A 25,111-nucleotide genomic window follows, 5' to 3' on the forward strand; every position below is an offset into this window, starting at 1 on the left:
TTGCGAAGCCCAGCCGCCGCCTGAGAGGAAACCTCCCCCCGCCCCGCCAGCCTGGCCGCCCGGCCCCGCCCCGCCCCCCCCCGCCGCGTGCCCCCCCCGCGTGCCCCCCCCCCGACTACATTTCCCGCCGAGCCTTTCGCCGCGGCAACGTCCGCCCTCCCTTGCCGGCGGTCGCGTGACGGCGCCGCGCTCCGCCATTGGTCAGATTTGAAAAGAATCGCGGCCGTGCATGTTAGGTTTTGTTGGTGAGTGACAACGGTTGCTGGGGCCGCTCGGCAGAGCGGAGCGGCTCTCGCCTGGCGGAGGTCAGTGGCTGGGCTCGCTCAGCCTGCCGTGCCCTCTCCGGTAAGGGGTTATGGGGCTGTCGGGCTGCCGGCCGCTCGCTAGAGGAGGGAAGGAGGCGGCCGTTTCGGCCTCGGGGTCGCGGAGCTGGGAAGCGGTGCTGAGGGGTCTGCATGGCGGGTGGTGCTGAGGCCTCTTCCCCTCGCTTCTCCCCTGGCACTACGGTGGGTGAAAAGTTGTGGAGCGGGGTATGTGTGTGTGAAAACTTTTACTGCTGAGGGGCGTGCAAGTCACGGGTAGCGGCCAGGGCTATGATGAGGCCATGCGGCAGTGTCCCGTAAGAACGGGAAAACACTGCGAAGCCTTGCAGTGAGAGATTGGTAATTGCGGAGGGAAAACTTTTCTTTTAAATTTTTTAAAGTGTAAGTACTGATGCGTTATGTTTCTTTATAAGCTGCCAGCTGTGAGGTTTGGAGCCTTTTCAACCTTTGTGCTGTCTGACAGTGCTACAGGTTGTGTGTGTACCGTGACCGTGTTTTGCTTTGTGTGCCATTCTGGATACCCTTCTCTTAAGGTGTCTGCAGCTCTAAACTCTGTTGTCACGATAAGCAGAGTTACAATAACGTATCCCAGTATACAAGTACATTTTAGTGGCTACAGCCAGGCAGTATACCTGTTTGCCCCAGAACATCTAAGGTAATTACAGTGCTGTATGACACAGTGTAGAGACAGATGGACAGTTTGCATCTTGTGTTTTACATGCTATTAGTGGATCAACCTGACTTATCTGAATGCTGGGCTCATATGAATGCTTTGCATTCCAGCTTTGCATGCATAGTTTAATGTTTGTATTTTGCCCCTTAGGTAAAAAAGCACAGAGTGAGAGCATAATCTTGACAAATCACACTTTAAAATAACCTTATATTTAAAACAACTAAAATGTCAGTTACATAACAAATATGTTTCCTGTCAAGGTCTGGTAAGAGTTTTGCGGTGTGACTGTGTGCAGCTGATGAGTAAGACTTCTAGATCGTGACAGCACAGGTATGTTTCTTTCCAGTAGTAGCTTATTCCCAACTTGGTGTTTGTTCAAGCTTTGTCAGTATTTCAGGCCATGTTTTCCCTGGTTTTCATATAGTTTTCTGACAAAAATAAAAACTGTAGATTAAACTAAACATTGCTGCTTAGTTTATGTATAGCTTTACCTCATTTGCCTCTTGATGAAGTTTGTCTAGCTTCATGAAGCCTTGTATCTGCCTTTTACAAGCTAGATAGGAAAGCTGAACTGTTAAATGTTTTGACACCAAAGTGCTGGTATATTTCAGTTTTTTTGCTGGGGGGAACAAAAATATTACAACTGCTTAATAGGCAACACCTTTTCTGAGCAAAAGGGCTTTGAACCAGCCCTGGTCTGTCCACTGTTTTAATGAATGCTGTGTGTTCTCCATTAGTATTTAGAGACAAAATATATATACATTGCTGTAGCATAGACATGGGAATGTAGTATTAGACCATTGAATCATCATGTCCAAAGCTTCAAAACTGTAGGAGACCATGTGGTAGATGTCTAATTGCTAGAATGCTTGCTGCCATAGTCTATGAGCCCAGTGAGTTGCTGTCATAGTCTGTGAGCCCAATGAGTTAAACTTAATCCATAACAAAAGCTGCCAAGCCACATCTGTAACATCACAGGAAAAAGCAATTGGAGTGAAGTGCAGACAAAATATACTAATATTTTGAAATAAAATGTACTTTTTAAAGATTATTTTGAAATCTACCTGTCTACTATCAACACTGAATCAATTTACTTTCATTTTCTATAGCAATTTTCACTGCCCAGATTCTGAGATGCACAAAAATCATTAAATTTTGGATTAATAGATGAATTGCTGATCTATAAAATGACTGAAAAAGTTACTAAAAAGCAGTTCTGTAACTTGCCCTCTGGCATGAGGTCTTCTAATTTTCTAGTGTCCCCTTAATAGCTAAAACTATCTGTTAGTCTTCAGAATTTTTCTGAACTCTGTTATGTATTAAGCTACATTGTGTTATATTTATAATACCAATTATTTATCAGGTCCTGCAGAGATAACCATGAAGTTTGGGTTACTCTTGCAATGAACTTTTATTCTAAATGGACACAATAATGGGAAACGGATGTGGAACAATATGATTGTTTGGTGTTTTTATTTTTTAATTATATCTTCCTTGTCAGACATGGGTTTTAGCAAGGTTGTGGTATATGTGTAAGGCTTTTTCCCTGGTATTGCTTTGCATTGAAAGAAGAATGGCTGGTCTTGTTTCACCATGACGTGAACCCCATTGCAGACCCTCTCCCCAGCTATCAGAAACTTGCTGTGTAAATTTTGAATAGGATAAAGAAAGCTTTCTCCTTAAAGAAACTGCAGTTATCAGTTTCAAATTGACTTGTCTTATATAAGAGACTTCAGAAGCTCTATGTTATGTGATCAGAAAGCAAAAGAAGGATTTTATTTTATCTCGCAGGATGGAACCAAATTTGGATAAAGAGGAATTTTTCAGACCATCCTATATTGCTAGTGCTGAGCCACTTCAAAGAACAGGGCCAGTAAGTGTGGAAGACCTTAAAACAGATCTCTCTGGTGATTTTTCTTTGGTTTCTTCAGACTCGGACACAAGCCAGGTAAGAAAGCTTTAATGTTTGCATTGTTTGGATATTTTTTAATAAGCTTAGTCTTTTCATCAATATGAATAATCAGAATTTTACAGAGAAGATGAAAAGCATCTTTAGTATGTTTTTAATTTGGAGGAGATAGATAGGATTAGACTAAGTTGTGTGGCACTGCATTGATACCTTATTGGGCGCATCAGACTTGGAGCAGCTTAATCATGGAATGTTTTTGTGGGTTTCATTCTTGATTTCTCATTGCCTTAGCGTCGTGTGTGTATATATATATGCTGCAAGATTATGAACTCTTAAGTTACCACAGCAAACTTCTGCAGAGGCCTAAGCACTTGTGAAAACTGATGTAGTGAATTACTTTTGCTTCTCTTGTCATCAAATAAGTCTGTTCAAAGTAGCCTGGTGAAAATAAAACTGCCTTAACATGATAGCTATCCAACAAAAAATCTAGTCAAATTTCTAACTTCCTTAATTTTTTTTTATTTAAGAGGAACATTTTGGAGCCTAAGGGACACATACAAGTTTGCCTGCGTATTAGGCCATTTACATCGTTGGAGAGAGAAAATGAATTGCAGGTGTGACATTTATATAGCTTAAAAATACCTTAAATGTATGCTTGGGGTTTTTGGTTTGTTTTTTCCTCTAAGCTGAGCTTTTCATACTCTTTTCATGCCCGCATTGTTTCTGGTTCCTTTTAATAGAGCTGTGTTTCAATTGAAGATTCAACAAGTGTCATACTGAAGCCACCCCAAAATTCTTTGAGTCGACTGAGTGAAAAAACTGTTGGACAGAAGTTCACTTTTTCACAAGTAAATGAATTGTCTTTAAAAATTTTTAATACTTTCCTGGAAAAATTTGTTTAACTTTATATTATTAAATAGCAAGCCAACTAGATTTTTAAACTGTCAATAGTCTTTAAGATTATAAACATACAGAATTTAAAGGATTCTTTAAAAGTCTCTAATGATTGCTGAAACAAAATAAAGATGTTTCTTGGTAATGCTCAGGTGTTTGCCCCTGAAACAACTCAAGAAGAATTTTTTGAAGGCACCATGAAGCAACCAGTGCAAGACTTCTTAGATGGGTATAATCGTCTTATTTTTACATATGGCGTTACAAATGCTGGGAAAACCTACACATTCCAAGGTATAAGTAGAAATGTGTTCTTGAATGAAATTCCTTTTTTTTTTTTTTTGAGAGGATTACTTCTAGCAGAAATATTATAACTCTTTCCTTTATTTAAGCTGTAGGCCCTGTACATTGGCTTCTCTTGAATAATAACAATAATAAATAGCCTTTGAAAGTCTCCTTCCATAACAAATATCACTAAACTGCCAACTGACAGTCGCTGCCAGAGTTTACGTAAACATACAGTGGTATTGCTTTGTAAGACTGTAATAATTTCAACCAGCTGTGTGTGACTTCTTTTTTCCTCCAAGTATCTAGAGGGAGGAGGGGGGAGTTAAGAAAATGTGTGTTCTGTATATCAGAATGTGAAAAGTGTGTAAGTCCAGACTAATATTTTTTAATCATTATTATAAAGGTCATATGCATTTATAAGCATTGTCTCCAAATAAGGAATAGCATTTGAGTCTGTTTCAGTTATTACAGGCAGAGCATAAGTGTTTTGAAACATATTTGAGTACTTCCAATTATTTCTGTCTTGTCTCAAGTTTCTGAGTTTATCAATAATATCCTAGGAGACCTTGTCTTCCAATGTACTGTTTCTGTACTGTTAAAGCTCATTATCCTTTCTGGTTGGAAGATGTCATTCTTTAATTATTTTTCAAAGCATTTTAACAAATAAGGTGGCTTGATTTAGATGGAAACAATTTCTCCTATAATAAAATGGCAGTTCTAGATGCTATAATGCTTATTTTATACACAGAAGTAGTAGAAGGACAATATGTCTTATGCCATATGAAATTGATCTTTATTGAAGTGACATTGTCTTCTAAGTGATCTTCTGTTAGGTAGATTATAACTAAAGACTACTGCCAGTATTTTCAGTTATCATTAATCTGGGGCAATAATGGGATGCTCTGTCCTAATAAATAATAGGTAAATAACAAACCCCCAAAATTCCTAAAGTGTACAGTCCCGCATGCTTGACTAGTTTGGGCTATATTGTGTGGGTTTTCAAGAATTTTTGATTCATGTCTTTTCAGACTCTGGAGACTTTTTCATGCTATTATATTTTTCTAGGACTTAACTATCAACTTGTGATAAGAATTGTCAGGGCAGAATGTTGCCTACGGGGTGCCATGATTTCCTCTTCTGTTATTCCCAGTATTGTCAATATAGCCTTTCCTTTCTGGCATTACATGGGAGTCTGTATTCAGTCAGTGGCAAGGGACTTAAGTGAAAGATGCAACAGTTTTTTTAGGACTGTTCATTGTTTGCCAGTGACTGCTACTTTGTTCATGTTAGGTTGAATTACAAGTGGCATTACAAGAAACAAAAAACTATGAGTAGATGAGGAGAAACAAATGTAATCCAACAGTACTTTAATATGTTATTTGGTTCCTAGCTTGGTGTTTGAGTGCCAGCTAGATTTTACATAGGTTCTGACTTGGGCAACACAGCTAGTGCTGTAACTGGTGAAAGCCCATCTGTCTCAGGAGCAGTAGAAATTATCAGAGGCTGGAAGATAATGCTGTCAGTCTGAGACAGGATAGTTGTTTCTCTTCCATTCTCCCCTCTTTCCTCTCCTCTCTGGTTTAGAAATCAAAGTTAAATGAACCCTTTTTAAACTTGCATCTGGATTCAGAAAGATCAAGTGTTCACTGAGGCTTTTATCTGACTCCTTTTTGCCTTTCATGTGCAAAAGTAGGATGCTTTGGTAGGAAAGGGTCTGGGACAGGGAAAGGAGTGAGTCTTCACAAGGCTTCTAGAACTTTTTTTGTAGGGTCTGTGGAATTAGTACAGGACTGCAGCTGAGAGATGAGTCATCAGTTGTATTTCCAGATGACTTCCGTGAGAGAGAGAGTGAAGGCAGCCTATGAAATGCAATTGAAAAACTGCAAATCTCTATTGAATGTGCGTTGGTTGTGGTTGGTTTGTTTTTTTTTCCTTAAGGCTAAGTTTATGCAGAACACCCCATCAGTTTTTATGTTCTGTCCCTTACTGTCTAAGGGGTAGAGCATGAGCTGTTGCTGAAAACCAAATACCTTTCAGAACACTAATGACATTGCTATTACCTTGAGAATAAAAAACCCACTGCTTCGTGCTGTAAGTGGCCTCCAAATCCATCATGTATGCCTTGAGATTAGAGTTGCTTATCTTTCTGTCTTTGTTTATTTGTATATCTTGTTCACAGTAATAATTAAGATCTTTCTTTGGTATGTTGCTTTCAGGGACAGAAGATGACATCGGTATTCTGCCAAGGACTATGGATATGTTGTTTAAAAGTATTCAAGGGAGGCTATACACAGCAATGGATTTCAAACCCCATCGGTGCAGAGATTATATAAGGCTGACTAGAGACCAAGTGAAAGAAGAAACTGCTATTAAAAATTCGATACTTCGCCTAACAAAAGAGGTAGAGGAGCACTTCTTTCTGTACTGATGAGTACATGCATCTTTAGATAGCTCAATGTTACCGTATTAATTTTTCAATGGGAAGCAACTATCTGTATTTAAGTATGGATGTGTCTTTGCTGTCAGGTAGCTATTCAGATTAGCAGCAAAGTGAGCAATATTGCTGATGAACCCTGTTCTGTGAATTTCTGCCTTGTGGCTGAATACTTTATAGAATGTAAACACTAAGTTTTTTTCTATAGTTTGAGCATCTGATAATTTATCCTCTGGGATTACTGGTGCTTAATAAGGACGGAATGCAAATAGTCTCGCCATCTGTGGGGATGCTAGTAGGTCTGCTCCTTTAAACAATTTACTCTCTTCCAGGATACTTGAAAGAAATTAATGATTTTGAGGTTGTTCCCCTCTTCCAGTCTATACAAATAACCTCAAAGGAAGCAAAGGTTTTTTTGGAACAGCAGAGCTATAAAGCTGTTGGACTTCTAAAGATTTGAATTAAAACAGGTTTCTGCTGGACTTTATTCTTAAACAGTTCACTGTTGAGTAGTCCAGAAATACACTTCAGTTTCATGAATTGCTTGGAACTCTAAAGCTGTTTAGTCCAATTACAGTTGTGGGGATTTGTATTTTGTATAAGCATACCTTTTTCCTGGTGTCTTTAACTCTGAAATGAATGCAATAACGTAAGAAAACTGGGCATATGCTAGGAATTTGAACTAGAAAGGGATTGCAGTGCATTTTTTATTTTTAGTGAAAAGAATTAAGTACCTGCCTAGTGGTATGCTAGGTTATAATGCAGTGTTGTGGCTGTTGTGGGATGGAATATATCTGTTACCTTGATTTTTATCCGAGTTAGTTAACTGGAATTCTCCAGTGTGGAAGGCAGGTGGCAGCAGAATTCCTCAAGACTTCACTTCAAAAGCACAGACATATTTTATATCTAGCTCTAGCAGTCTTTAAGGGCTTCAGAAATAATGATCATGTATGTGTCCCCTGTAGTTTTGCCACTAAATTTCTAAGCTGAAGTATTGTTCTTATAACAACAGTTTTCAAAGTTTGCACCTACTTCAACAGAGAGAGGTTTGGGTGGGTGTTTTATATATGTAAAGCTTAAACCCAAAAGTTTTGATTACTTATGTATTTAACTATGACATATGCTCTTGACAAAACATTAAAAAAACCCAACCCAAATCACATGTTTCTTCTCTTAAGCATACTGGTTTTGGTAGATGAGTTACACTTCTTTGCAGTTCTGTGCCTAAAAAAACCAACCAAAACTAAGAGTGGGAATGGAGTGTATGTGTATTAACCTCTATCTGTAGGGATTTGTTTTACTTTTGTTTTTAAGAGTTCAGCAGAAGGAAGTTTTCCTTCTCTTTTTAAAACCTAGGCTTTATCTCAACTGTGATACAGACTGTATCATATAGTAGTAAGTTGTTCACTTAATTTCTTAAGTGAACAAGTGTTCTACATTTACCTCTGTTTCTGAGAGTTGACCTAGGAAGCTGTAAGATATAGAATCCTGAATTAGCAAAATACCAATAATAAAAAATTTCCAGACTCTCTAGATTCACCAGGTTAAGAATAATGTGTAAACTACAACTGGACTTCCACAAATAATCCTGTTAAATCACCCTATTTCTCTGTGGGGTCCCACCCCTCTATTTTTCTGTGGCTAGTTTTCCTCTGGCTCAGCAAGCTGAAATGCTATATACTGTGATAGGGCCTGATGTAAGGGAAGTGTCAGGGATGAGTATTAAGGTAAGAACAATCCTTTCAATAGGAGTGAACAGGTGCATTGAACTAGACATGATGCCTAGTCAGGATCTTTGTATTGGCATATTGCAACTACACTGTATTACTGTCTAGTAGGAGCTGTTACAAAAGTAACTGGTGATCTACTGTCAAGGATGTATCTTAAAGCCTCTGTTCTGTTTTGTAGGTAGACCATCAAGATAGCACTAACAGCAAAGCACCAGTTGATCGTAAGGGTATGTTTTATATTAAAGAATTGCAATTAAAGCAGGCAAAGAAGCTTTCTTAAGGTCAACAACTGACTTCTGGCCTATGTTAATAATAAAATGACTACTTGGCATTTTTAGATGCCTGTGAATTAGATAGTGATCAAGTTATCTGGCCAGAAAACACAAGGATAAAATGCTTAGAAGTATACCTGAACAGGGATTAAATGAGATGAAACTATGGCAAGGAAAAATAGTACTACTTATGCTATGGTCTCTAGTGGTATCCTGACCCTGTATGTAATTAGATAAACCTAATTCTAGCATTTAAAAACTACCTAAATACTAGGGTTGCTTTAAAATGTTAGAATGTCATGTACTTGTCAGTTTAATTCTCTGTCTTCTGAAGATATTGAAGAGACTTGAATAATTCTAACAAAGCTGCATATTTTTGATAGAATTTGCAAGTGGGAAAGGAAGTGGTAGATTAGGTGTCTGGCAAATATGTAGGGTAAGCATGTGACTTTCAGATATCTAAGGGGAGAAAAGTTTCAAGGTATTTTTGTCTGGGGTAAGTGCTTTTTAGAAGGCTGATGTAATAACAGTTTTCACTTAGTAATTTTTTAAATAAAGTTTATTTTACAAGGTCTATACTGACTTGTAATATTTTGTACTTGACAGATTTGGAAGAACTCTTAAAAGGCTCAGAACAATCTAGCACAACTGCGAAAAATCACGTGAAATTTTCTCTTTGGGTTTCATTTTGTGAGATTTACAATGAATGTTTTTATGATCTACTGATTCCTATGTCAAATGACAAGAAAAGAAAAACACTACGCCTTGCTCAAGATATCAAGGGATGTTCTTATGTAAAAGGTGATTAGAATACATTGCAAATGCCAAACGTGTAATTTGAGAAGTCAGTCTTCCTGTAATAATATTTATTTCTAGATTAGAAAACTCCTAACTATATTCACTGTGGCACTAGAAATGTCTACCTTGTGTATGAAAGGCACCAATCTACATACACAGAAGTATCTGTACCTTCAATAGTGTTTTCTCTCTGTTGTTAACTGTAACTCTTAAAAGCCTGCGTGCACTCCACTGCCTTGATGTTTCGTTGAAATGGGAAAAATATTGAGAACAATTGACAAATTTTTTAGTGTTTTGGTTTTTTTCCATTTTCTTAAAAAAGACTCCAAATTCTTACCTATAGTTATAATTGGCTCAACAGTTCTATTTTTTTAGTATTTTCAGAGAATATGTGAGAAAGTTCAGTCTGACTGTAAATTACATTTTACAGTACTCTAATCAAGCCTGTGATGTAATTTGTTGTGGGTTGGGGGAGGTGGGGAGTTAGCAGAACTCGAACAGTTCAGTGTTTGTTTCTGGCCATGGAAATAACAGGTTTCAAATCCTATTTGATTTATAGGTTCTTTGGAAAATCAAGACACCAATTCTAGATTAAAGGCTTTTTTGTAGGTGTTTGGCCTGCTCCTTTTATCTTTCATATGCCAAACTATAATTCAAAAAGCTGAATCAGATGATAAACCCAACTCCTTCATTTCTTCAAAGACTAGAAAATGTGTGAAGAAGGAAATAGTCTGCTTTGAGCTATGCTTCAGCATAATCTCTTTTTATAATGTTTGGAAGTATAAGGCTGTTCCTGATGTTATTGAGGAAAACAAGCTGATGATTTTCTTATTTTTCTTTGTGACAGCTGGTATTTTTGCTAGTACAATTTTGGTGACCTCTGGTTTAACAGAGGCCATAATGTTCATATTATAAGTTCCATTAGTAGGGTTGTAGGTATTTACTCTAGCCCATACCAAGGTGATATACAGTCATCATATTGCAGACAAAATTCTTCACTGATTTTTTTTTTTTTTTTTTTTTTTTTTTTAACCTTGATGGCCCTGAAAGATGTCTAGGTGATTTTCCCCCGCTGCCCTCAAAATCATAGGCTAAACCAGAGAAGCTGTCCAGGTAGAATTCTGCCTTGATGAACATAGGGCTTTCATGCTCATATTAGATCCTATGCTTTGGCTTTTCAGAGTGGAGGCTAAGGTTGCTCACTTAATTTGGATGGAGCATATTTCTGTGTGCTAATAGCATGAAATGGTGAGAGATATGTGCCCTTCCTTTCCCATGGAAGGAAGAATCTTGATCTTGTCATCGTATAATTTCTGTCTGAAGCATGCTTAGTAAAATGTTTTTGTCTCAAATAAACATATTATTCTTGGTGTGCATATGTTATCCCCTAATCACTTCTTTCTTTTTGATAATGATATTTACAAGATTACCATGTTTATTCTTCCTAAAGATCTGCAGTGGGTTCAGATTTCTGATTCTAAAGAAGCTTTTAGACTTCTAAAACTGGGGTTGAAACACCAGAGTATCGCAAGCACGAAGCTAAATACTTTCTCCAGCAGAAGGTGAGAAACTTTTTGAATAGCACTGGGCATAGGATGGTGTCTGGGAGGAAGGGGGAATTAAAATATGGATTGTGGCTTTTAGGAGGGGAAGAGGCTTTAACAGGGTCTAGATATCTAGGTTTGTCATCCTTTAGCACTATGTGACCCAATGTTTTTAGTTAAAAGGATTCAATCCTTCAGTAAGATGAACATGTACAAAAGCTAACAGATTTATCAAATACTCTCCTTCAAGCAAAAGCACTTAGCTTTATTCCATCTAAATGTCTGAGGAAAAAGCAAAATAAAGGCTACACCAGCATCTCTTTAAAAGTTTGTATCTGATAGAGTATATGCTTAGACAAGTTGACAGATTCAACAGTGTTTTGAACAGATGTTGTGGAGGCTAAAAATATTTTGAAGGTATTAGTCTACTTTATCTTCTCTGCTGATTTAAACTTTTCCTTTTAGTCACAGCATATTCACAGTTAAGATACTAAAAATTGAAGATTCAGGAGCCCCACAAGTGACCCAAGTCAATGAGTAAGTTCAGAGCGGAGACCCTCTCTTCTTTTCTGATGAAGTTGTCAGTTATCTTCTGTGTTGGTGTACTGGTACTGACTATATACCCAGTGCTTCCTGGTAGAAACTCATGCACTTTCTACCCACTTCCCACTTCCTTTTCCCCACTTGCTACAATCATGCAGTACTTGGCCCTCTATCTCCAGCCATCAGGTTGCAGTGCTGTTCTATATCTTGTCCCCTCTGTTCAGCACAAGGTTCTGTTAGCCTGCTATATACCTGAACTCATCTAAGTCCTCAAAAGGAAGAGGGGGGGGAATAAGAAGTGTGTTGGGAAAAGATTTGTCAGGAAGTAATGTAAAATTTGATTGGGAAAGCAACACTGAGAAGGATGGAAGTGTTTGTGCAGATGAAGATCAAGAAATTCTTCCTCTAAAAACAGTGATCATTTTAAAAAGTGAATAATTTGTGCATGTTCTAAGGTAAATAAAGGGAGTTTTCCTTATCTGCTTTCAGACTGTCAATGTGTGATCTTGCTGGTTCAGAAAGATATGCCAAGACCCACAATGAAGGTCATAGATTGAAAGAGAGTGGAAATATAAACACCTCTCTTCTGATTCTAGGCAAGTGTATTAACGCACTCAAGAATTCTCAACAGTCAAAGTAAGTCCTTTTACGAATTGCAAACTGGTTGTGGCTTTTAGGTATTACCTACAATGTTTAAAATACGCAATGCTAATACTAAGTTTTTGGTGGAAATGATGTATAGACTTGTCGATCTACCAAAGTTATCTTAAACTTGCCTTGTTCTGCTCTTTAAATCATCAATTCTAATCTCCTTTAAGCATGCTATTGTATATTTTAGCAACTTTACTCTTCTGAGCTTTGTTTATCAAAAAATCGAACTTTGGAATAAGTTTAAAACCCCCTTTTCACTAGTGTCATAGTAAGTGTCAAATTTTTAGCCTTTTATTACTCCTTATGAACTAACTCAACTGTCTATACTTCTAGTGTAACATTTTTTCATCAGCAGAATATTGCTGTGCTATCATAACTGTGCACCATTTGACAAAATTTGTCTGTTTTTAAATAAATACTGACATAACTTTTAACACTCTCCTCCTGATCCAGCTAACCATATGCAGACAAAAGAAAGCCTTCCTACTATTTATGCCCTAGCTTGGGGATCTAAATAAGAGTGAAATAATACAAGAAGCTAGTTGTCTAAAAACAGTACAATATATAGTCACAGCTGGATATAACTGTCTAGGAACTGCTTTCTCCACATGTTCTCATTTGCAGCTCTATTTCTGTCCCAGAAGTTAAATGAACTCAGTCTGCTGATTGATGTGCTTTGCCAAATTCACTTACCCCGTAGCACTCTTCCTGACAGCCTGTTCAAAGTCTGTAACACCTTAAGATGAAGAAGCTTTACTAGCGTGTGTTCCTGATTATGTTTTGTGAATTTACAGTCTGTCTTATTTTTCTGTTCTTTCCAGATAGGAAGGATGCATTAAAACTAGCGGCTGCTTAGAGGGCTGTTGATGTATTCAGAATGTCTTTTTCTGATCCTAATAACTTGGAATTTTAAGAGATCATGCTTCAGAGCATTTCTTCTATATTGTTAAAGTGTTAATACATGCTCTTTGCAAGTTGAACAGGAAATAGTAACTTTCTTAAAATTGTTTTGGACTACCAGTCCTGCAGCAAAGCTACTTATGAGCTGTCTATGTACTCTGGTAGGAGTGTTACTATCTTCCTGAGTTCTGTAGCACTGTTCATATAACTGAATAGCTGTTATGTGTCCAAAATGCAGGCAATCTATTTGGTGGCAAGTGTGCGTTCAGTCACGTTTTAGGAATTCTCATAAAATTTCCTATAAACATCAAAAACTACATCACCAGCTGTTAAATTCAAGGGCACAAATTGTGATTTTTTTTTTTATTATTATTATTATTTTATTTTTTATTTTTTTTTATTTTTTTAGGAAGTGCCAAACTGCTGGGAGATTAGGAAGAAAGTTCTGAAAAGTATCTCCATGTGTTTGGTGTATACTCATTTTCTTGCATAGGCACTTGCTCTTGTCCATTCTCAGAGGCCGGATACTGAGTGAGAGAGATCTCTGATAATGTTGGGTACTGCATACCTAGAACTAGATATGTTCTCTTCATTAATGTGGAAGGGAAGAGAGAGGTTGGGGTATAGTTTGATGTAACATGAGGCTATGTGACCTGCCCAAGGCTAAACGTTGAACACTCTTTCAGTTTAAGTGCTCCCATTGGTTATATTGCTATAGCCTATCTAAGATAATGGCTAAAGCCACAGTCACAACAGCCACATGGTCTCTCTACAAACAGCTGCATCTAGTCCAAAACAATTTTAATTTATTTAATGACTACTACTTTAATAAATATTTTTAAGTCTTCATGCTGGGTAGCTTTTACACTGACTGGAAATTATTAAACATCTGGGCATCTGTTCTTTTGTCTTTAAAGGTTGCAGCAGCACATACCCTTTCGGGAAAGTAAACTAACTCATTTCCTTCAAGGATTCTTCAGTGGAAAGGGGAGGGTATACATGATAGTAAACATAAGCCAATGTGCTTCAACATATGATGAAACACTCAATGTGTTAAAGTTCTCGGCCATTGCACAAAAAGTAAGTGTGTTGTAGTTTATCTTGATCAGTACTTCTGATTTGCCTTTAAAGAGCAGGTTCCTCACTTCTAAGAATATGAATTTAGTTACTGGATTTTTCTGTCTCATGTTGCAATCATATTTTCTAGTTACTCCTAGTCAGGCTTTATTTCCTTGTAAAGCTTTAAAAAAGGCTTTGTTGGGACATATATTTTTTTTGTGGGAGGGGGAACATCTCCTATTAAAAATATATAATTCCCATAAAATATCCAGACTGACAAGACACTTGCTATATTTGGAAGAAATTCCCTGAGATCTGGGTGAATTTTTCTTCTGTAGTCACAGCATGCTCTTACCTAGGAGCAAGTCCAGGTGCCTCATATACTACTGCTATCTTAATTTGGAATATTGCTCACCTGAAATATATAGATTGAGCACCAAAGAGAATTTGAAAGGTCGTCTTTATGTCCTTAGAATCTTCAGTGGGAAGGTGGAGGTTAAGCAGAATGAGTAGGAGTAAGTGCAGTGATATAACCCTGGCGGAGTTGGAAGACAAAAGTATTGGGGATCAGTGCTGCAGCCTTAATAGAAGCCATGGTAAACTTCTGTTGACAGTTAAATATGTTCAAAGGACAATAGATCCAGGCCATTAGAATGTGGGCTCATCTAAATCGGTTAAGTACAACACTAAAACAAACAGAATTTGTTGGATGGCATTTGTGTAATGCAACTAGAAACTCAAAGTATAGGAAATACAGAAATCTGAAGGTGCATGAGGTGGCAACCCTCTTGTATGTTGTCAAGCTAGTGAAACTAGGTGTTCCTGCAATCAAAAGAAGGGTTAGACTCTAAAGTGACTCCTTTATACTCTAGCTGGAAACCAGTTGAAGTACTGACTCTGAACAGATGATAGACTGGGGGAGTACTATGCTCAGGAGACCTATAGGAAAGTGCAACAGGTATATCTTGGAAGTGCCAGTAGAGGATTAAAAAATACTGAAGACTTTATTCTTTGTTTTCTGGGTAGGTTTTAGCTATGGACACATCTGTTTTTGTCCAAGATCAGTCATTTGACCAGAAAACAACAACATCATCACTACTTAATCACATTAAAATGCCAGTTTCAAGGAAAAGAGTTACTGTCCTATGGGACAGGAGCTTAGAAGATGTGACTGAAGATGATAATGAGATGGAGGAACAGCATATGTCAGGAGAAGAAGCAGTGCAGAAACATGAAGATAATAAAGTTCTTATTGGAAAAAAAGAGTACATGGTATGTGCCAGGGGTATGTTAAGGATTAGTGTAGCATGGAGTCTTGAAGCAAGGTATTATTCTGGTTTTCCCCCCTCTCACCTTTCTTTTTTTTTTTTTTTTATTCTGATCACCCTTATTTTATCTAAATCCAGCATTAAGAACTAAAAGTGAGATTACTCATGGTGTGATGCCTGTTGTGGGAAAACTCTATAATGTGTCTAAATATACACTAAGCAGTAAGAATTGCAGATTTGGCTTTCTCTCCTTTTGGTAGCCTATGGTCAATGCACAGCAAGTATTACTTGGTTTTAGCAATATAGAAGACTGTTTCTCTGTATTCTGTGTACAAGAAAATGCTGAAAACTGTTCCTTAAGGAACAGCAAATTTAGTCACTTCTAGGGAAGATGAGGAGGGAACTGAGGACTAGAAACTGTTTTGTGGAGGTTTCATTAATATTGCCCCAAAAATGAGCATCTGGAAAACAAGAGCCAGATCCTGTGGAGCTTAAGCCTGTTTAAGACAACTTCAACAATTCTTGTAATAAAATGAATGTTCTTTACAAATGCCTGCTCTGGGCAAACTTATAAATTGCTGTGTTAGTACCAAACAGATATCTTGATCTACTCATAAATCTTCCTGTTTATGAATAAGCTAATAAAAGAACTGGAAGAAATTTCTTCAGGTGGAAGGGTAAAGTGGTGTTGGTAGTGTTTGAGGAATGAGAAAAATCTCACTTATGGGAAACCATTTATTTATGAAAAACTTAATACTAATGGTAATTCTAGATGCTGCTGAATCTTGTAGAAGAGTTGAAGAACAAACTTATTACTGAAAAGAAGAATAAGTTACTGCTGGAACTAAAAATTCGTGAAGAGGTGACGCAGGAATTTGCCAAATATTTTGCTGAGCAGGAAATAGATTTTAAGTAAGTTAGCTTTAAGTGGTTTTTAAAGTTAATGATTTAAAAGAAATGAAATTAAATTCACTTATTTGTTAAATCTGTCTCTTGGCTATAAGAGACCACACTCTTCTGCTGGACTTACTGCCTCTGTTAATAGATCAGTTTTTATTTGGACTATGACTTCAGGAAAAATACTGTGTAGGAAAGGCTTTGATTTTTGTGGGGCATGAGGGGTGTGTGTGTGTGTGTGTGTAATCTGTAAGCAGTGTTCCTGTAGAGCTCTCCCTAACAGAAGAGCTTTGATAGGATGTCTATAGAAAGAGTGACACTTGCAAATTCTTTGCTTACTGCAGTCTTAGTGATACTTCAAATGGGTATTCTGGCTCAAGAAGCTTAGAAAAAATGCTTGTAGTCAAGTGTTAGCCATAATCTGTGTATATATGTCTCCCCCTCATTCTTCAGGAGTGTGCGTGCAGGAAATATACTTCTACTCTGGTGTAGCAACACCATTTTGTGTATTGTTCTATTGTGCCAAAATAAAGAAAAAAAATCTTTGTTTACAGGCAGCTGTACTAATAACTTTGTAGCAGCTCATACTAGCTAGCTTTTATCTGACTTATTTTTCCTAATATAGCGAGTTCCTTTCTTACGAACGAGAACGGCTTCAAGAAGATTCTGACAGACGCCTGGAAATCTTCAAGGAACTTGTAAATGGTTATCTTGAAGACATGGATGAAGAAAATGAACTAAAGGATAAGCCTTGCAGTGAACAAGCTGGACCTCTGGTATTATCCCCCTGATAACATCCCTTTCACTAACTACCTGTTATGGTGATGGTATGTCTCAAGAATTAGAAGAATGGTTTCAAGGAATTGCATGCTGCCTAACTGTATCCTCAGCAAGATATATTTATCATGTTAAATAGGAGTAGTTGCTGTGCCTCGGATATGCATTTAGGAATCTGGGGTTTTCTGCATTTCTGCAACACAAAGTGAAAATTACTGTGTACAAAGAAACTGGAGGAAAAGCTGCAATTATGCTATAAACTGTTGCATTGAGTGCCTATTTAAGGTATTTGAAGCTGATTTCTTAGACCCCATATATGGACTGCACTGGAGTGGTCCCAGAGACTTTTTTCCTCTTAAGGCTATTGTAGTCACAACTGAAGCAATGAGAATCGTATATACCCTTAAGCATAACTAAACTCTTAAGTTGAGGCTGGTTCTTGTGAGTTTGGAACCCTTTGTTTTTAAAAAAACAAGGAGGAAAGATAGAAAGTCAGTGTTTTAAGTACAACTTAATTTGATAAGTTACCACAAACTTATTTGACCTCACAAACTTTTACTGATATTTGAAAATTTCAGATGTATTCCTTCTAAAACTGTTTGCTTGCTGTGTTCATTCAATATTCTCATTGGGTAAAAATGCTAGCTTTTATATTAAATTTGGAGGGGATGCTTTTGTGGTGATATAAAAGGGAATGTCATGGTGGGCCATTAAATGCTTTAAAAATAAAGTAGCTGTTACTTGATACTGGAGACTTCTGTGTGAAGGTAGAGAGAAACTGTCAATCAAATTGCCTGTGAACCTACAAGATGGCTTTGAAGTCAGAATTAACTGTACTTAGATGTTTTGAGTACCTAATGTTCTTCGAAATTTTCAGTAGAAATAATGGATATTGTGTAACTATTTGCTATTTCTACATGGATATAAATTATCTTTCAGGATGAAGAACATGGCATAGGGCCAGGCACCTACATTGATCTCGAGGATGTTATTGATTCTCTGCAGAATGATGTCACTGATATCAAAAAGCAGGCGGAAGAAACATACAGATACATTGTGTCTCTAGAGGACCCACAGGAAGCTATAGGTTGGCTTGAAAAGCAACTGGGAAAAACTAGCACTGAACTAACTCACACCAAAGAAAAGCTGACAAAGAAAGCAGATGAACTAATCAAAATTGAAGAAGAGCTGACACAGAAAACCAAAGGTGAGCTGGGTGTGTGTGTGATGTGAAAGAAAAAAGAAATGGCTACTGTAAAATAGAAATAATCCAGTTGAGCAGGATTTTGGAACCAAATCATCTGTATAGAGGTGGTAATCAATTGTTTTGTGTATGTTTGGGTTGAACAATTCCACAGGCCTTGATTATTTCATTTTTAAGACAAAACTTAAAACTGTCAGTTGAAGATGTCTGAATTGTGGGGGTAACATGTCAACATTATTCTTGATTTCATGGTTATATTGTGATCCCAGCACTTTACATTTTGCTGATGCAGTGTTTTCAGGTATTCTGTGGAACATTCATAGATAAAAGTATCAATACCTCATAATATGATTTCAGCAGAAGTCTCTTGATGTGATCTATATTTTATATGGGTTGCAGGGCCCAATTCTGTTCAAAAAAACCTGAACTTTTGAAATGTGTCCTGTAAGTAGAAGCCAACACAAAAATAAATGAGTCTATTCAAAAGCTACTAAAGTACCAGAAGATCTGGAAAAATGGATTACTGAGTAAACTATGTAACAGCCACTTATTTGATGCAGGCTTCTTTTCCTGTTACAGACTTTGAAATGCAGATGATTAAATTGGATGAGGCTGCTGAGCAGCTTAAAGAAGCAACTGAGGTAACTTTCTCAAAAAAAACTTGTGCAAAATTACTTGCTTTAATACAAAATTTCAGTAGCTTAAAATGCTATTGTAGTATGTTTCTAGCTTTTTTTGTATCAAGCTTAGCTTAACTGATCTTGCTTCTAAATGCATTACATAGTTCAAGAATTTAACATTGACTGAACTACTTCCTTTTCTAAGAAAATGAATACGCAGAATAAAAGGATTGAAGTACTAATGGACATTGTGGAGCAAAAAGATGATGCTATCACAAGACTGCAAGATTTGATATCCTGTTTAGAAGAAACCATAAAAGACTATGTAAGTCTTAGACATCTCAATTTTCTGTTTACAAAAAGATTAAATCTGTGCTTATAACGGACTTGACTATTTTGGAAAATTGAAATTTTCTGTAAGTAATTGCTACTTTCTTGAAATGGTAGTAGGCGAAGTTGGCATTGAAACTAAAGTCACAGCAAAATGTGTGCAGAGGTGTGTGTGGAAAATAGGACTTCTGGAAGCAGTGATCTGGAGTTATTATTGGAGGACTGTAGATGAGACTATGAAGAGCCACTCTAAAGAAAAAAACAACACTCAAACTGGGAGGACTTTAGCAGTGGGAAGAGAGGGATTATGTCACTGTCTTTTTTATTTTTACCTGAATGGAAGAGGAAGGAAAGGAGCTTTTGCTGCAGCAAAAGCTCAAATTTAATTGAAGTTAGAAGTTAATGTGAGAAGGACGGTGATTGTGTAAATTAGCAACAAAAGTCAGTGTGTCCCACCTACTACCACCATGCACACAAACTTTTTAAAGCAGAGCAATAATATGAATGTGTTGAGCAGAGTTTGATCTAAGACTGGATGGCCAGGGTATCTCTGCTTTTGATGTGATTAATAAAACTTGCAGCTGGCTAGTCTACTGCTAGCTGCTGAATGCCAAAAGACTAGCTTGGCTACATGTACACAGGTTAAAAAAAAAATCAAAACATGCAGTTAGGTGTTTTTTTGAGCCTGATGCCCAGCAACCTGAAATGTAGTTCTGAGAACATTTTAAGTTAAACTTAGGCAGCACTCTGATCCATTTTTCTCTTCCACTGTGAACTTAAAGCTTTGACCATACTTAATCTTCTATTCCCTCTCTGCCTCTGAGCAACTTAGCTTTTCAATAGTATGAATGCTCAGAGTGGTAACAGTTGTGATGACTGCTTCCAAGAGAAAGGCTCCAACTCTGTCCAGTGTTTCTATGAGACTGTGTGGGATGAAACTTAAAATGTGACACAAACCTCAAGTCTGTTCTATAGATTTTTTTTTTTTAATGAATTACTTAGATGAGTGGTTGGTCCTTGGCAACCAGCATGGCTTGCCACTTGTGTCATCTTGTGAGTAAAGAAACTTTATTCTTGGTCAAATATATAGTCTAAAGTATGTATGACAGAACTGACTAGGCTTTTAAATTGCACCAGATCTTTCATGACAAAAATGATCTGTGGCTTTGCTGAAGGTGGTTAAGACTCCCAGCTCTACCAACTATGACAAGAAAGTGATGAACTTGTAGAGCTGACCATTGGCCCTTTGAGCAAATCATGAATTTCCTCCACTCTTTTGACACTGGATACTTTAGGTGGTAAACTCCTTTTGCATTTCGTAGTTTCCTAGTCTCTTGCTCTGCTTTCTGTACAGTGCAAAACATTGTGCTTATTACTGTCTGAAGGTGTACCTGCTTTTTCTTTAAGCAACTGATCTGTAACTGACTTGTTCTTCTGACAACCCATATACAGGTTACCCAGATAGATTTGTAAAAATATTTGCATCTAAAAGATTACTAAGCCTTTTAAGTGCTCACTTTGTAAAACTTCAAAGTAATTTATCTTATTTTAACACAGGACAACACTGTAACTACCATTAAAAGAAAATTGGCAGAAAAGAACTCTAATGAACTGATTGAAAGCAGCCAATTCAAGGATTGTGAGGAGACTGTATTGAAAGTGGGAAGAAAACGTTACTCTGAAAGTAAGCCTATTGTGGAAAAAGAGCCACCTGCAAAGAAAGGTAAAATTTCTACCATCACTCAACAGGGGGCCTTCCAAAAAAACTTGATTACTATTCCAGAACAGAAGTGAAAAGTTGTGAAGTGTAAACATTCTGTTGTGAGGAGAAAATCTACTATGTTAAACTGTAAATCAAAGTAACTGGTATGTAAATATCATCTTTTGCGGAAGGTCCTACACTGTTCAGTCCTAAATGCTTAAAATACAAGTTAGTTTTTAGACTCTCCTTTCTGCTGCTTTTTCTCATCTGTTAATGTATCTGCAGACTCAGCTGTAGTTCTTAATTTCTTAACAGGTTTTTTTGTACTAAACTTCCTGTTGCTGGACTTCTGGGAAAGTAGCATCCCCTGCTCAAGTTTTTTAAAATTGCCTACGCAAGCATCAAAGGTGTCAGTGAGTTACTGATTGTTCAGGCATACAGCATGTACTGTGAAACTTGATGTTTCATTCTGTATGCATGCTGTGAACACACCAGCTTTGCTCAAGGTGACAGTGCTGGTAAAGGAGAAAAGCTTTTCACTTGAATGCAAGTAAAATTATTTTAAGTCCACAGATACATATTTTTGTGCAGCTCTCACGTTTGCACTTCCAATCTTTTTGCTTTCCTTGCTTTATCTGCGAGCTTACCAGTTTTTTTAGAATGAGGTGAATAAACTAGCTACAGTTGAAGACCTTCAATCATAAGGGTAGAACTTAAAAGGACACCACTACTTATGTTACCCATTTCATTAAAGTCTATTAATTGGTGAGATTGAACTATATGGTAGTGACTTGTGCAAAATGGTATTTGTAAGATCTGCCTGTCTCTGACTTGACTTCAGGACAGAGCTGGGCTCCAGTTTCTCATACAACTATGGAAAGCATATGCAAAAGGAGAATGAAAGATCTTCCCTTTGTATCCCTTACTTTCTTGCCTTCTTCCTGCAGAATAGGTGCAAGAAAGATGATCTTCCAGGCAATTGTTTGGGTGAGGATAGGATAGACAAAGAGAATAACGTTAAAAATGGGGATCAGAAAATATCTATCTCCATAAAGAGGGATAAAATATGTTAAAAGGAGACTTGTCAAATTCACATGATCACAGAAAACTGAGGATACAGATGGTGAATAAACTGAATGCTGGACTGTCATTCATCACTGCAGTGAAAGAACAAGGGAATGTTTAGTCTAGATCGGTTTATGGAACACAGCACTTCATGCCATGGGTAGTGAACTTCTAGCATTTGCTGCCCTAGAAGGTGAGAGAGACAGATAATTCTCAGATTCCAGGAGTGGTTAGACAAGCTAACGGCCAACAGGTTCATACATAGATACTGAAACGATTAAGCAGGGATGTATGTCTCATGTTCCTCCAACATTCCCAGTTGTCCTATGTCAGAAAAGGTTTGTGGGAAGTGGCTGGTCCTGCCAACAGCAGCAAAAGGAGGCAAAATATTAGCCTAGGTCAACCGATGGTCTGTCATCCACTTCTAATGTTTGTACAGCTTGTTCAAATAAGTGTAATTTGAAGTCTTTCTTAAGAAAAGCTTCTGTCTGTACCAGATGCATCTCTGATTTGTCTCTACCTTTTTTGGTTGGGATGAATACTGGGTCCTAGCATGACCATTTGATAGTGCCACCTATATAAATGTTACAGGAAGGGGGTGAGAACTGAAGCTGATGTAGACTCTTTGATATACTATATAGTAGTAGGTTTCTTATCTCATGACTGAAGCTTGTTTAAACAAGCAAAAAATAGAAAAGTGATAGCTCTTCTCAAACAAGAAATTAGGTAACTGCCAATTAATGACAGCACTGAGATTTTTTCTTTATTGGGAAGAGCAAGCTCTTCGGTCATGTTAAATGTTTGATTTGTGACTATTGAGAATATAAGGCATCTAACTTAAAAACTGAGTTGTTAAATGCTCTGTAATGATGAAACTTAAATAAACTTACACTTAACCGTTCTCGTTGAACATACTTGGTACAATAGAAAAATGAGCACAGGTACTTTGTGATGGCTTTTGTAGAATTTAGATATGCTAGTAGCCTATCACAGAATCATCTAGGTTGGAAAGGACCTTAAAGATAATCTAGTCCAACTGTTAACCTAACATTGACAGTTCCCAACTACACCATATCCCTCAGCACTATGTCGACCCCACTCCTAAACACCTTCAGGGACGGGGACTCCACCACCTCCCTGGGCAGCCTATTCCAACGCCTAACAACCCGTTCTGTAAAGAAATGCTTCTTAATACCCAGTCTAAACCTTCCCTGGCACAACTTGAGGCCATTACCTCTTGTCCTATTGCTTGTTACTTGGTTAAAGAGACTCATCCCCATCTCTCTGCAGCCTCCTTTCAGGTAGTTGTAGAGGGTGATGAGGTCTCCCCTCAGCCTCCTCTTCTCCAGACTAAACAACCCCAGTTCCCTCAGCCGCTCCTCGTACAACATGTGCTCCAGACCCTTCACCAGCTTCGTTGCCCTTTTCTGGACACGCTCAAGTAATTCAATGTCCTTTTTGTAGTGAGGGGCCCAAAACTGAACACAGGAATCAAGGTGCAGCCTTACCAGTGCCTAGTATAGGGGTAAGATCACTTCCCTGTCCCTGCTGGCCACGCTATTTCTGACACAAGCCGGGATGCCATTGGCCTTCTTGGCCACCTGGGCACACTGCTGGCTTGTGTTCAGCCGGCTGTCAGTCAACACTCCCAGGTCCCTCTCTGACTGGCAGCTCTTCAGCCACTCCTCCCCAAGCCTGTAGCGCTGCTGGGGGTTGTTGTGACCCAAGTGCAGCACCCGGCATTTGGCCTTATTGAAGTTCTTACAGTTGGCCTTAGCCCATCGCTCCAGCCTGTCCAGGTCTCTCTGCAGAGCCTCCCTACCCTCGAGCAGACCAACACTCCCACCCAACTTGGTGTCATCTGCAAACTTACTGAGGGTGCACTCGATCCCCTTGCCTAGATCATCAATAAAGATGTTAAACAGGAGTGGCCCCAAAACTGAGCCCTGGGGGACACCACTCGTGACCGGCCGCCAACTGGATTTAACTCCGTTCATCACAACTCTTTGGGCCCGGCCATCCAGCCAGTTTTTTATCCAACAAAGCGTGCGATCATCCAAACCTCGAGCAGCCAGTTTTGCCAGGAGAATGCTGTGGGAAATGGTGTCAAAGGCCTTACTGAAGTCAAGGTAAACTACATCCACAGCCTTTCCCTCATCCAATAAGCAGGTCGCCCTGTCATAGAAGGAGATCAGGTTTGTCAAGCAGGACCTGCCTTTCATAAACCCATTCTGACTGGGCCTGATCATCTGGTTGTCCCACATGTGTTGTGTGATGGTACTCTGGATGAGCTGCTCCATCAGCTTCCCAGGCACTGACATCAAGCTGACAGGCCTGTAATTTCCTGGATCGCCCCTCCGACCCTTCTTATATGTGGGTGTCACATTGGCCAGTTTCCAATCTGTCAGGACAGGAGAAGACAGGTTATCTTGTCTTGAGGTTCAGGTTTTTATACTCTTGTCTAGGATTTTCCTCCCGTGTTTTGGGATGAGATTTTTTTTCTTTTCTTAGTACTTCCTACATAAAAAACTTCTGCACTGAATATCATGTATCTTCTTGCACTAATATTTATCCTGCTTTGTTACATGATTGTGGTTGTCAGTACAAAGCATCTCGATCACCTCTAAATCCTCTTATGAATGATCATACCCTTCTCACTATAGCTGTTGGGCAAAACTCTGCTACTTTTTTTTATCTTGGCACCTTAGATGACAAAATATGTCTTAAGACATCTCGGCACCTCTCCCTTTTAGTGAAGTATGTAAAATTCATGTCCAGTGTGAGGAGTTTGTAATATTTTGTCTGATATGTTCTCTTGAGATTAACAACTAGGCTTTCAGAGAAAACCATCTCCTAATCCCAAAGTTTTAATCTTGTTGTATTTAGAAGCATGGCTTTACAAGCCAAAGTAAAGCTGCTGTTTTCTCTGACCTAGCAGGAATGTTTGATACGTCTAATTAGAACAGAAAAGAAAAGGTACAGAAAAGCAGGAGGATAAAAGTGTCCTGTAGAATTTGATCCCTCTGAAGATAATCAAAAACCAAAACCTGAATTGAGGTGGAAACCACTATTGCAAATGCAGTATGACTTTTTGTTAGTGACTCTATAAACCTTGTTGGATCTGTTCAGAGGATGTTTTCATGCAGTACACATGTACATATGTGCTTAGTGCTCCCAAAGTGAGATGACTGCCAAACTCCACCTTACTATAGTTGCAGTACTCACCGAAATCT

General features: G+C 38.1%; 1 protein-coding gene across 3 annotated transcripts in view; it reads left to right on the forward strand.

The window, feature by feature from the left end:
• Positions 1–211: 211 nt before the first annotated feature.
• Positions 212–25,111, forward strand: part of KIF20B (kinesin family member 20B) — a 44,661-nt gene continuing 19,761 nt past the window's right edge. For 2 of the 3 annotated variants that reach the window (XM_074830903.1, XM_074830905.1), the window contains exons 1-20: positions 244–345; positions 1,257–1,326; positions 2,788–2,944; positions 3,433–3,519; positions 3,646–3,753; positions 3,952–4,090; positions 6,301–6,485; positions 8,427–8,475; positions 9,127–9,321; positions 10,769–10,880; positions 11,328–11,399; positions 11,895–12,041; positions 13,874–14,036; positions 15,042–15,287; positions 16,056–16,195; positions 16,806–16,956; positions 17,897–18,164; positions 18,741–18,802; positions 18,987–19,106; positions 20,669–20,834. In XM_074830903.1, coding sequence (XP_074687004.1) covers positions 2,789–2,944; positions 3,433–3,519; positions 3,646–3,753; positions 3,952–4,090; positions 6,301–6,485; positions 8,427–8,475; positions 9,127–9,321; positions 10,769–10,880; positions 11,328–11,399; positions 11,895–12,041; positions 13,874–14,036; positions 15,042–15,287; positions 16,056–16,195; positions 16,806–16,956; positions 17,897–18,164; positions 18,741–18,802; positions 18,987–19,106; positions 20,669–20,834 — 2,566 coding nt within the window. In that variant the 5' untranslated portion in view covers positions 244–345; positions 1,257–1,326; position 2,788. Of the gene's footprint in view, positions 346–1,256; positions 1,327–2,787; positions 2,945–3,432; positions 3,520–3,645; positions 3,754–3,951; positions 4,091–6,300; positions 6,486–8,426; positions 8,476–9,126; positions 9,322–10,768; positions 10,881–11,327; positions 11,400–11,894; positions 12,042–13,873; positions 14,037–15,041; positions 15,288–16,055; positions 16,196–16,805; positions 16,957–17,896; positions 18,165–18,740; positions 18,803–18,986; positions 19,107–20,668; positions 20,835–25,111 lie in introns of all 3 variants that reach the window. The other variant, XM_074830904.1, reaches the window with a different exon arrangement.

This window comes from Strix aluco, chromosome 7 (genome assembly GCF_031877795.1).
Source record: "Strix aluco isolate bStrAlu1 chromosome 7, bStrAlu1.hap1, whole genome shotgun sequence".
Lineage (NCBI taxonomy): Eukaryota > Metazoa > Chordata > Aves > Strigiformes > Strigidae > Strix > Strix aluco.